At 37.2% G+C, this 12,112-nt stretch overlaps 1 protein-coding gene across 3 annotated transcripts in view; it reads left to right on the forward strand.

Annotated features, from left to right (window-relative positions):
• Positions 1 to 12,112, forward strand: part of thraa (thyroid hormone receptor alpha a) — a 35,748-nt gene that overhangs the window by 6,510 nt on the left and 17,126 nt on the right. For 2 of the 3 annotated variants that reach the window (XM_079887954.1, XM_079887952.1), the window contains exon 2: positions 9,897 to 10,110. In XM_079887954.1, the coding sequence (XP_079744080.1) occupies positions 10,061 to 10,110 (50 nt within the window). In that variant the 5' untranslated portion in view covers positions 9,897 to 10,060. Of the gene's footprint in view, positions 1 to 9,896; positions 10,111 to 10,327; positions 10,366 to 12,112 lie in introns of those variants that run through there. The other variant, XM_079887956.1, reaches the window with a different exon arrangement.

Genomic DNA, 12,112 nt, shown 5'->3' on the forward strand with positions numbered 1-12,112 from the left:
ACTGACCGAAAAAAACTAGTTTAAAGTCAGTGGCGTGTTGCGCATGTTATTCATATGCTATTTTAAGGGCGCATGCTTGGCCATAATCAATGTAGCGTGTGCACAACATGCATACACTTTGATTCTCTCATCTACACACAGACGCAGCAGGTTTCATTTTTGCAAATCATAGCCTACATTATTACGATAGATAGATAGATAGATAGATAGATAGATAGATAGATAGATAGATAGATAGATAAACAGTTTATTATAAAAGCATACATCTAGCTTACACATTTACCCAAATTATCATACGCCTGTTTAACCAAAGTTAATTTGGGTGTGTTTCTCCATCCTCAACGGCCCTGACGAGAACGTCGGTCTCCTCGGCTGTGAACCGCTCCTGGCGTGCGCCTGGCAAATCCGCCGTTATAATAGGAATCCGCTATTGAACAAGTGCGCCTGCTCTTAAAGGAAATGTGAGATGTCGCTCTGATTGGTTTATTTCACGTTACGCCCAAACCACACCTATGAATAATGAAGCTACTTCAGACCAACCCATTTTAGATTTGCGTCGGGCGCAAGAGTCATTTATCCCGCCGAGAAAATAGCAACAGCGCCCAAGACCCGCCCACAAACTTACTTGTGTTTCGCGCTTGATACTTGCGTTTCAGATCGTTAAAATAGGGCCCGAAGAGTTCAGATGCAAAAGCCTCTAAGTGCCATCTGAAATTTTCTTCTTGAATGATCATTTTTATCAAGCTTGTATATTTAAGTTCAGTAATTTCACTTAAATAGCAATGAAAATGACCTATTAATTGTCATTAAAGTGAAACTACTGAACTTAAATATACGAGCTTGATAAAAATGATCACGCTAGAAGGAAATTTCAGATGGCACTTAGAGGCTTTTGCATCTGAACTCTTCACATACTATAGCACCCACTTGTTGTCAGTTGGTATCTGTGTTGGTAAAGCAGAAACCAGTTTGACTGTCACTGGAGGAAGGAAGTGGTTGCAAAGAGAATTTTGTGTTCTGCAAAATAATTCAAATGACACAAAATCTGCTTTGTGCATCCGGGTGAATCCCTAGATGTGAGTGTAAAGTCTATAGTTCTATTGTATTTCAGATTAAACCGTTGGAGGGAAGAGGGAATGTAGTCCAGACAGGATGTAGTAGTTTGGCAGCTTGTTTAGTGATGTAAAGTATTTTGGCATGAATGCTCTCTAAACATTTTCCAGATGGAAGAAGTGTGAACAGGCTGTGTGATGGATGATAGCAACAAAACTGACCTCACTGAACTGGGCCTTTTGGACACCCTTTGCAGGGTTTGAGGTTGTCTTGATTACCTCTTTTTAGTGAGAATTACACTACCATTCAAAAGTTTGGGGTCAGTAAGACATTTTTAATGTTACAAAAATATTTATATTTAAAACCCTAAAAAAAAATGAAAGTTTCCAAAAAAATAAAAATAAAATTAAGCACCAAATTAATGATTTCTGAAGGATCACGTGACACTGAAGACTGGAGTATGGAGTATGGGCTGCTGAAACTTAAGCTTTGCATCACAGGAGCAAACAAATATTTTCAATTGTAATATTATTTCACAATATTACTGTTTTTACTGTATTTTTGAACAAATAAATGCAGTCTTGGTGAGCATAAGAAACCTTTTTCAGAAACATTTAAAAATCTTACCAATCCCAAACATTTGAACTGTAATGTAAAACTTGATTTTGTAATTGTCAATGAAATAACATTTCCATCATTCCTCCACATCACAACATAAATACAATCAAACTTATGTATTACTATCAAGCCATGTATTATTAAGTGTGACTAATATCAAACATTCGCTATTGACTGATGGGCAACCGTGATAAATCGGTCATTTGCTGCGAGTCACATCTGAGGATCTCAAATCACTGTTCTTGACTGCTCTGTTCTTTCTTTTATCCTCTGACCTCTGTGGCTACAAAACCCTCTCAGATGGCATGATCAGAGCATATGCCTGATGTAGAAAAAAATATCATATTTCTTGATTTCACTGCACACAGATGGCGTTGAAATATCAGTATCAGACAGTTCTGTGAGACTGCCAACAGATGACATAATTTTCCTAGTATACTTCATATCTGCTTCTTTGTGCAGTGTACATTCGGTCGACACAAAAACACAAACCCCTCTTTTCCCGGAAAGGCTTTTCCAGAATGCTTTGCTATGTTGAATGCACGTGCCGTGCTGTGAGCCATGAGTGTATGAAGTGTCAATGGCTGTATAGAATGGCAGCTTGTGTAAAGAGCGGCACAGGTGCAGTGGAAATGTCCCCAGGGTCGGACCGTGACCCCTGCGTCTCCCCAAAAAGCCATTACGCATTACAGGAAAGCACTGTAACCAGAAGATCGAAGCAGATCGTGTTCCACTGGCCTCCCTCTGCCCCCTCAGTCACCTCATTCACATTGTTGATCCTGCGTGACTGTGTGCGAGTCTGCATGTAAATGTGAAATAGGAAGATCGCGTATATATATATTCCAGCAGGGTGATTTATGTGTTTGTCATGCCCTCACCTCCTTGTTTTCCCTCACAACTATGTGTTTGTCTCTCTGCTATAGTGTGACATATGTCTGTTAAGTTGGCAACATAACTATGTGCTGTTATACTTATGATAGTGCCACACCTTGAGCTCCTTGGAGACAAAGTATAGCCTTATAGTGATTAATGCAAACACAAACACGTATAGAAACGCATGGAGTACTTATTCATTATGAGTAACTCATCTCCAGTTGTTTGAGTTCACAGCCATTCCACTTCTGCTACTATATGTACACTAATCTGTGTATTTAAGTAGTTTGAGAGCATACATCATTCACAGTGCTGCGATTATTTCAAAATTAAGTTCAAACAATGTGAACGGTCGGCTTTACTTATACTTGGACACTATTGTTTACACCTGCAGTACTTCTATAAAAGTGTTCTATAAAAAGGCTTGAATTGGGGAATCATTTCTTTTTGAATGGTTCATTTATTTGAACTTTACAAATGAACCCATTAACTAAAATGAATTAGACTTTCCAGATCTTTCAAATGAGAGAGAGAGAGGACAGTTTAGGAGCACACGTTTGATTGTTACCTCGGTTTGCTCGGCTGTAGAACAGTGTACACAATATAATGTGATATAAAAACAGCTTTGTAGCACTATACTGGTCTGAAAAAGTAGCTTGTTATAAGAAAAGCTACAATGTTTTTAAGACAGAAATAACAGGGGTCACAAACACGCTGCTTAAAGTGAAGTGAACTCAGTGTGTCCCCTTGTGTATCCCGTGTTGGTTTGTGTGGCATCAAGTTCTCTGCAGAGAACTGCTATGATATTTTATTTTTATTAGAGTACAGTGTCTTTCTCTTTAATTCTGTAAACACCAAAGTGAACCAGTTAGTGTGAACTTTCACCACCAAGATTATCTCCACTTTCAAATGAAAGATGAAGAACATTATGGCACTTTTGAATTTAAGAAGGAATGATCTTTATTATTCAGTAAATATCAAACTGATAAAGCTTTGCCATGTATAGCTATTAATCCATGCAGTGATGGTTTATGTTGAGTGTTACAGAGAAGTGATAGCGTTCAGCTGGTCATGTGATCTCAGTGTGTTTGCTCCTTGAGGTGACTGGCTCCAGTAAAAACAAAAACAAAAACAAAACAAAAACTGCTTGTGTTTCTGTGGGGTTTGAAGGAGCGCTACAGTATATAATAGGTGAAGGAACATGTTGGCTGTGAATCTGATGTTTACTGTGTAACCCAGGGTTTGTTGTTTATTTTGGCCTGACCACATGTTCACAGTATCTCTCAGGAACTGTTGGGACATTGCTTAAATCTAACTCCTGCCCATCTATATATTGATCTCTAATGTTTTGAGCATGAAAACGTACAGTGGATTACATTTATATGTTTCCTCCTCCCCATGCTATCCATTTCTTGCCCAGGACTGACAGCCCTGCTAAACCCAATCTAACCCCTAATGCTTAGCCGGCTGGTGCCATGGACCCCATGGACCTAATGCCTGTGTTTTGTGGACTCAGAGGGGATCAGGGGCTGTTGTAAGCACAAATTCAAACATTGGATTTGTGTTGCATTACTGCCAACAATCTGATTTGTCCTTTGCATCCTTAGCAAACAGAAACTCAATGGCAGATTTACTTTAGGGTTAGTAGGCACTATGATCAAGGTAAGGTAAGGACACGTTCCTTTAAATTATGAAAACATGTGAGAGGCTTTTACAATATTTATTTGAACTTAACATGATCCGACTCGGACACTTAACGCAGCTCTATGCATTTTCCTACGTAATCCCATAACCCGATGGAAAATAAGACTATGCAATGCTGTATGTTAGAGGTTAACCCTATTCCAAATTTGTTTTATATTCTCAGAAGGCGAAGTACTGCTACTTCTACGGAGTGATTTACTCCAACTCTGAGCGAACTCTCTGCTCCTCACCACAGGGTTTCTCAGGTGCTGTGAGCAAATCACTCTGCCCAAGTAGCAGCGCTTCGCCTTCTGAGAATATAGTTCCCTATATGTATACGGTTAGAAGTGTCTCATGTGACCTTGTTATTTGCTGTGACTATACAAATCACAACATGTAAATAGGAAAATGTTGGCGTTATTTTGTCATGTATTGGGAGCAGAATGCTAGCTGGAGCCTTTTACCTCCAGTCTTTGTGCTAAGCTAGGCTAGCGGTGGGTGCGTCAGACAGAGTTACGGCACGCACGGAGATGAAAAGGGTATGTATGGACTTATCTAACTCTGGGGGATACGGTGAATAAGCTAAAGTCCCAAAAAGTTGGCGTGTTCCTTTAAAATGTTTTTGGAAGCAGTCTCTTATGCTCACCAAGGCTGTATTTATTTGATAAAAAATACAGTAAAATCAGTAGCAAACTTTGCAAAAAGTGCAATAAAGTGTACATTTCTCAACCGATTTCAGCAGTTTATGATCCGCGTAGAGTACGAAAAAGGTTATGTCTCCAATTACTCAGAATCTCGCTTTAGTTAGAACTTGAAATTAATAAGTAGGAATTGTGAAAACTCAGGCTTGTCAAGCATAGATTTAGTTTATTTTTCTTTAATAATTGTGGACACATCCCAAATGTAATATAATTTAATGTTTGAAAATGTCTTTTTCTGTCTTCTACACCATCATTTTAGCATTTTCTCTTGTGCCTTTTGCTTTTACTTTTGAGTCACATCATAAGATGTCACTGGACAATTTCAAATGAATGTGAAGATAATTTGCAGCTCAAAACCTTATTTATCTAAAGCATTTACCTTAAGGCCCTTTTCATTTTTATAATATATTTCTGTATGGGTTGCCTCCTAACATTATGCTTGCAGTTTAACACAAATGTTTGTTAAACATTAATACCACAACAATAAACGTCTTTATAGAAATTGTATATTATAGTAAAATTACTTTAAATGGACAGCATTATATTTAATTGTGTCTGGCAACTTATAAAAATGTTTTATTGGGGTCTAAAAAAGTTTATATTTATAACATTTATAGTACAACTACAGTACAATTTCAAATATAAGTGTAATATAAGATCAGATGTAATAGTTCAATAGTTGGCAGTTTTATTCTATAGCATATTATAATTATTTATTAATATTATTAATAGCCTAAAAATACAATTGAGGATGAGTTATATAAAACAGCAAATAGTGTATATATAGCATAAATTGTAAAATAATATAGTCATTAAAAGAGAAATAGTAAATAAAATAGTGAGTAGTGAATAGTACAATCATATAATAGTATAGATTGATACAATATAATATGCAATATAATAATATCGTTTATAATAATATAGGCAGAATAGGTGCGATCTCTTGGAAATGCAGAGAACAGTCCACTGACAGGCTCTCTTCTTAAAAATGCAATATGAAATGATCAACGCGTCATGCCGCTTAAACTTAAAACAATTCTTACCTCAAGCTCCATTTGTAAAATTGGCATGCCAAGTTGGCCTCTTTTCCCAAGCCATGACTGCATCCGTATTCTCCTCTTTCGCTTCCTCCGGTGTTTTTCAGCGCACATAAAAACCACAATTCCCAAAGTGTGATTCATCTTGCTCTATTTGTTTACCAGTAGCGCATGCTGATGACGTTTTATTCTTCCGTAACTTGCGTCATAGCCTACGATTCAATTGGTGTCATCATCGTACAGTCTACATACATGCCTTACCCAAGTTTATTAGATCCATGGATTGCCGAAATCGCACAGTCTGGAGCAGATATGGGTAGGCCACAAGCTTTTTTTCAGACTTTATTATTTGATATCAACTAATTTCTTATAGGTTCATCAGCTGTAATGATTATACCAGGGGTGTCCAATCCTGCTCCTGGAGGGCCTCTGTCCTGCAGAGTTTAGCCCCAACTTGCCTCAACACACCTGCCTGGAAGTTTCTAGTATGCCTGGTAAGAACTTGTTCAGCTGCTTCAGGTGTGTTTAATTAGAGTTGGAGCTGAACCCTGCAGGACAGTGACCGTCCAGGAGCAGGATTGGACACCCCTGAATTATACTGTAAGCTGTTTTCATTTTCACCATTTGCTTAAAGCATGCCAAACCAGGCTTTCTTATATGGTGTGACTGAAGGCCATGAGGCATTTCACAGTGAATGCATGCAGTTGTCAGTGTCTCATTCAGTCACCGCTTGTCAGCTCGGCTTTGCGCTAGCAAGTCAGTTAATCACAATGTCAGGGATAAATCTAATTCTTCATCCTGCTTATCACATTGCCTTCTTGTGAATGTTACATGCTGCTCTGACTCATGCAAGTGTTTCAGCGCTCACAGTCACTGTGGAGAGAGACAATTGCTATCGACAGCACAATAAACGGGAGCACATGGAGCACACATTTGATTAATTTGCTTTCAACCCTCTTGACCTCAGCTGTCAGTACCTGACATAATTATTCTGCAAAATCAAGAATCAGTTCTTCACTTGTTGTTGAGGGCTGAACAGTTACTTCAGTAACAAGCAGTAGATTATTTGATGGTTTAAGAAGACCTTGTCAAGGCTGTTTAACTTCCTCTGTAAGGCTTTTTAGAGGCATTCACATAAAAAACACACACAAAAAAAACACATTATTGGATCCAGATGACACTTACATCTTTTAGATACGTCTTTTTTTTTTTTTTTACAGACAGAAGAATACTGATTCAGTTCAGTTGGTTTTCTTTTTTTCTTTAAATAACATCAATTTGACCATTACAGAACACGCACAAAAATATTGCTTAAACACTGTGGCCAATTACATTTAGATTTGAAGCACTTAGGAAATGCTCATATCTAATGCAACTTAATATGAGTGCCTTAGTTTTACATGTAAGACTGCAATGCTGAACATATATGGCTGTCATCATGTTTATGCTTCATCTCCTGGTATAAGTAAAGTAAAAGCTAAAGGCTTTCTGATTTTCAGCAGATCAGATTCAAAGATTGGATCTTGCCATTGTCTACCATAACATGCAGTGTTTGTTTAATGCAATATCCCATAACTGAGGATTTTGGTGGTTACATGGCACAATACATGGCTCAGTTTTGGGGAATTCCCACTGCCATTTTCTTGAAGTGACTTCAGTTGAGCAGTCCAGGAGTGTCTGATCCAGTTTGATCTAATTTTGTCTGCTTTTGTAAATAACCAAATTATGGTTTTATTTAGAACCAATTTCTTCATTCTACCAACATTTTTTGTAGGTATCTCAGATGATTTAGTTCAATCCAAATAGGAAACTGAACCAATCCACCAAAATGGTGTTTACAACTGTCACTTTTTCTGCTTTTCTTCCTAAAATGCACAAGCTTCTACATAGGACACTTTCGGTATTTTTGAATTAGCTTTTTATGGTTAAGTTCTTCAAAACAGCCACATAATTAAGTCGAATTCCAAACATCCTCTTAAATTCTATTTGACAAATCTGCCACTTCGCTGACATGGTTTTAGCTTTTCAACTGCTGTAGCTAGACAATCTGCCCAGACACGCATTTCCTGACTAATACATTACCCACAATATTATATTGAAAGAAACAGACTCAGCACTCAAGGCACTTGTTTGGGTTTCTGTTATTTAATTCTAAACATACGTTGCTGTGTTCCTGTTTCTGCTAGGTTTATTTCCCCATTGAAAATAAATGAGAGATGGAAAGCAGAGCTAGCGGTCCACTTCACCTGGAAGGGAATGAGAGAGGTCAATTTTATTTAGCAAATCTAGTAATTTTCTTGGCATCCCATGAGTCCTCTTCTGCCAAAATGTGTTTTAGCCATATGGACTGTGTGCATGAGCTGTATACAAATGTATGTCCTCTGTCTGTACTTGAATAAGTTCAGAAAGCAAAGGAATGAAGCTGCTTTCTACTTAAATTGTTTCTGATTTTACAAATAGCCATTTAGCTGATAAATTAGTAAATCGTGAATCACTGATACAGTTTTATTTGAGTTGTTTCTGATTGTTCTGCAGATGTTCAAGGGTCTATGGTTGCAACAATCAGATTTAAAGAACAGATTTCCCGAGGGAAGGTTATGTATGTGTCTTTGGCCAAGGCTGCTGCAATGCCTGTGTAAACACACACACAATCAAATTGTTCCATTAGACTGACAATAGAAGCTATTGACCAGAACTATTGAATTAGAAAAATGGAACTACAGTAGACTGTTGAATAAAATCAGTTAAATTATTTGTTTAATATCAAACAGAAGAACAGGCAGATACTGCAGAAAAGAAAGCTCTCTCTAATGAGAATTACAGATGGTCAAATTCCTCCATCAGATCTCAAACCTGTACTAAACATATAGCCTACGTTTATTTTGGTCCGGACTAGGGTTGAGCCGATAGACGATGCCATGGTGACAGACATCACGATGTTTAGCCGGCATCGCGATTCTAAAAAACCTTTATAAATGATCTTGATCTGTAACGTGAGATGTTTGTTTGGGCCGCAGTTCAGAGATTCCTTTCTGATGGATTTATTACAGCACGTATACGTCATCGGTTTTTCAGATTTTATATTTGCTACAACTTTTTTGTACGTTAAAGGTTCTGTACCGGGTCCAACAATTGCTTTCTGAAAAAATAACGGCTAAATATATTTAGTTATTCTACTGTAGATTTTAGTTGGACCCTTATATTGACCAATCAGAAGCCAGAATCTATAAAATAAAAGAGATTCAATAGTAATTGTGTGTTCAGTGGGCGTCTCATGTCTGATCTTGTTTAGGGTACTATGACATCATACATCACACTGATTCACATTCAAGGAGCTTTAATGGCTCTTAAAGGTGTGACATGATGCAGGTAATAATGCATGTCAGAGCAATGAGAGAGAGAGACAGAAAAAAGTGTGACATCCTTCACAAACTAAATCTCTAAAATCTTTTTAATTAATCCCGAGATGGAATGAACTGCTAAAATATTAAATACCGAGGTCAGCCGTTATGGAATAACCCAGTTCAGCTTTCCTATAATTAGACCGAGTGGTTGCCTTGGAAATGGCAGAGTTATTGACCTTGCACAATGAAGCCATATCAGCTTCAGAGGAGGAATGGAAAAATAACACACAGGCGTGAGGGATATGCATTTATCATTTGGCCTTTTCCCTCTAATGAGAGCAGCTTGGCCTGAGCTCTGGGGGTGAGAGGTCAGACATGATGATCTCATGCGCATGTGCACCACCGTGTGTTGAAGCTGAGCCACAGCTGCTTTACAAATGAAGTATGGTGCAGCCTCTAGAGGACAGGAGCAGTGAAGAGGTGTCATGTGAAGATGATTTGATTCGAGAAATTCACTGTTTGACTCTCTTTATGCTTGAACTGTTTATTACATTATTTAAGATGAATTATATTTTTCTCTTAAACAGGTATAGACGCATTTGATTCAGAGCAGGAAATACGCTCGGGCTATGTCATCATGACCTATCTCATAGCAGTTGACTGATACTGACCCTGCGTATGCTGAGCAAAGCGGCGAGGGTCGGGTCCGCCTCAGTCTCGTGTGATTGGATGCTGGATGGAATCAAGGTGAATGGAACAAAAAGAGCAGGAGCTTAACCTGCCAGAGGGAGATGAGACACGGTGAGTTATCATGTGTGTGTGTGTGTTTACCATTTATAAAACATGTTAGCTCTTACAGGGATAGTTTCGCCAAAAAATTTTGTCATCAATTATTCATTCTGTCATTCCAAATCGGAATAACTTTCTTTATTCTGTGGAACATAAAAAAAAAAATCTCAATGTCACAAAACTGTTTGGTCAAGAACATTCTTCAGAATATCTTATTTTATGTTCCACAGAAGAAAGAAATTCATACAGGTTTGGAACACCATGAGGGTGAGTAAATGATGACAGAATATTTGATATTTGTCCAGTTTGAGATTACCAATAACTGTGTCTGCCTGATTGATTAACAGAAGTGTTAGTTCCTAGGGGAAAAAATGTGCTTCATTAAAAAATATGAATATAATTTATAATATTAATGTTTTACATTTTTCTTTTGATAAACCCTGAGTATATTATGAAATAATATTGACTGTTGGTTGTACAAAATCCAGCATATTACAAATCTGATTTTTTTGTGTACTTTTTACGTTCTCAAATTCATGTAATAAAACTTTTCACTCAAATTGTAATGCTAATACATGAATAATAATAATAACAATGATATTAAATAATAATAATGTATGATAAAATTCTAAATGAATAATAATTATAATATTTTCTATAATGCATTTAGAGTTTTTTTGATGAAATTGGCAGTTAGTATCAAATACTCAATTAGAATAATTCAAAACAGAAAGAGTTTCTTTAATTGTTACGCTTACACCTTACCACATAAATGGACATGATATATTGATTTGACTTGAAATTATTTTATTATGTGAGATGAAAGAGGCCGCAGAGTGATAAGAGAGACATAAAACTAGATTGGCTGCCAGGTACAATGGTCAATAATAGAGTGTAGCATCATTAGATTTATATATTTGACTGCTCAATGCTTTGACTGAACAATCAGACTCAAGTATATAATAAATTCAAACAGCAGAATTAATATAATGTTTAAACACATATAAGGAGTCATTATACAGGAAGCAGTAAGTATTAACCTAACCGAATGTGATTGTAATCCTGAGAGTGCCTGATGATTCATCCAAATGTGTGAAGTGTTTTAAGATTAGATGATAGGATTTGATGAGGAATAAGACAAATAGAGAGAGAGATTAGAGAGCAGAAGAGAGAGAGAGAGGTACCAAAGGCAGATGGGGCCACTGTCCTGCAAGAGACAATTCAGGACACTGAATCATTACGACAGTCGGTGGATTGTCTGTGACCAGTGTGTGTGTGTGTGTGTTTGAAGCGTTCAAGCACGTGTCTCTCACATGTGCTGCCTCATGGTCTTGCCCTCCCCCCAGACTTTCAGTTACTGCATGCACAAAACCGCACACACACTCACACACAGTTTTATGGCCCTGTGGGTCAGTTGTGGGATTATTATGCAGCTAGAGAACTTTCAGATGGTTCCCTGAAAGGCAGATTTGTCCTGTGCCTGCCTCGCCTCGACCCGCCATTTAATTACGCCTCTATAATTTGATTAGCAGAAAGCATGCGTGAGTGAGCATTTAAAGGCTTATTCACTCTGAGCGTGTACGTTCGTCTCTCAGCTCCTCTCTGCTTTAAAGCATGTGCAGGAATTAAAGGAGGAAGTGGAACTTTGATGTTCACCAGTGGACTTTGTTTTGATGTGTCATCGGCTCACGTGTAGCTTTAGCCACGAGATAGAAACTCTCATTTTTAACTTGTTCGCAACCAAAAAGTGTATATATATATATACTGTTAACAGACATGCTACACGATATATATATATATATATGTAATTATTATTATTATTTTGTTTTTTTTGGATGTGTGTAAATAATGCTTTAAAGTCCTAAATTGCAGTGATTTAAAATGTTCAAAATAAATTTTGTTTACATTTTTACAAATATTTTATATCTCAGATTTCCACTGTCTATTTACATAGATACAAAAAAACATTATTCTCATATTCATATTAATAAAAAATGTAACTGAAATTGTTATT

This window comes from Squalius cephalus, assembly GCF_949319135.1.
Source record: "Squalius cephalus genome assembly, chromosome: 1".
NCBI classification, from domain to species: domain Eukaryota; kingdom Metazoa; phylum Chordata; class Actinopteri; order Cypriniformes; family Leuciscidae; genus Squalius; species Squalius cephalus.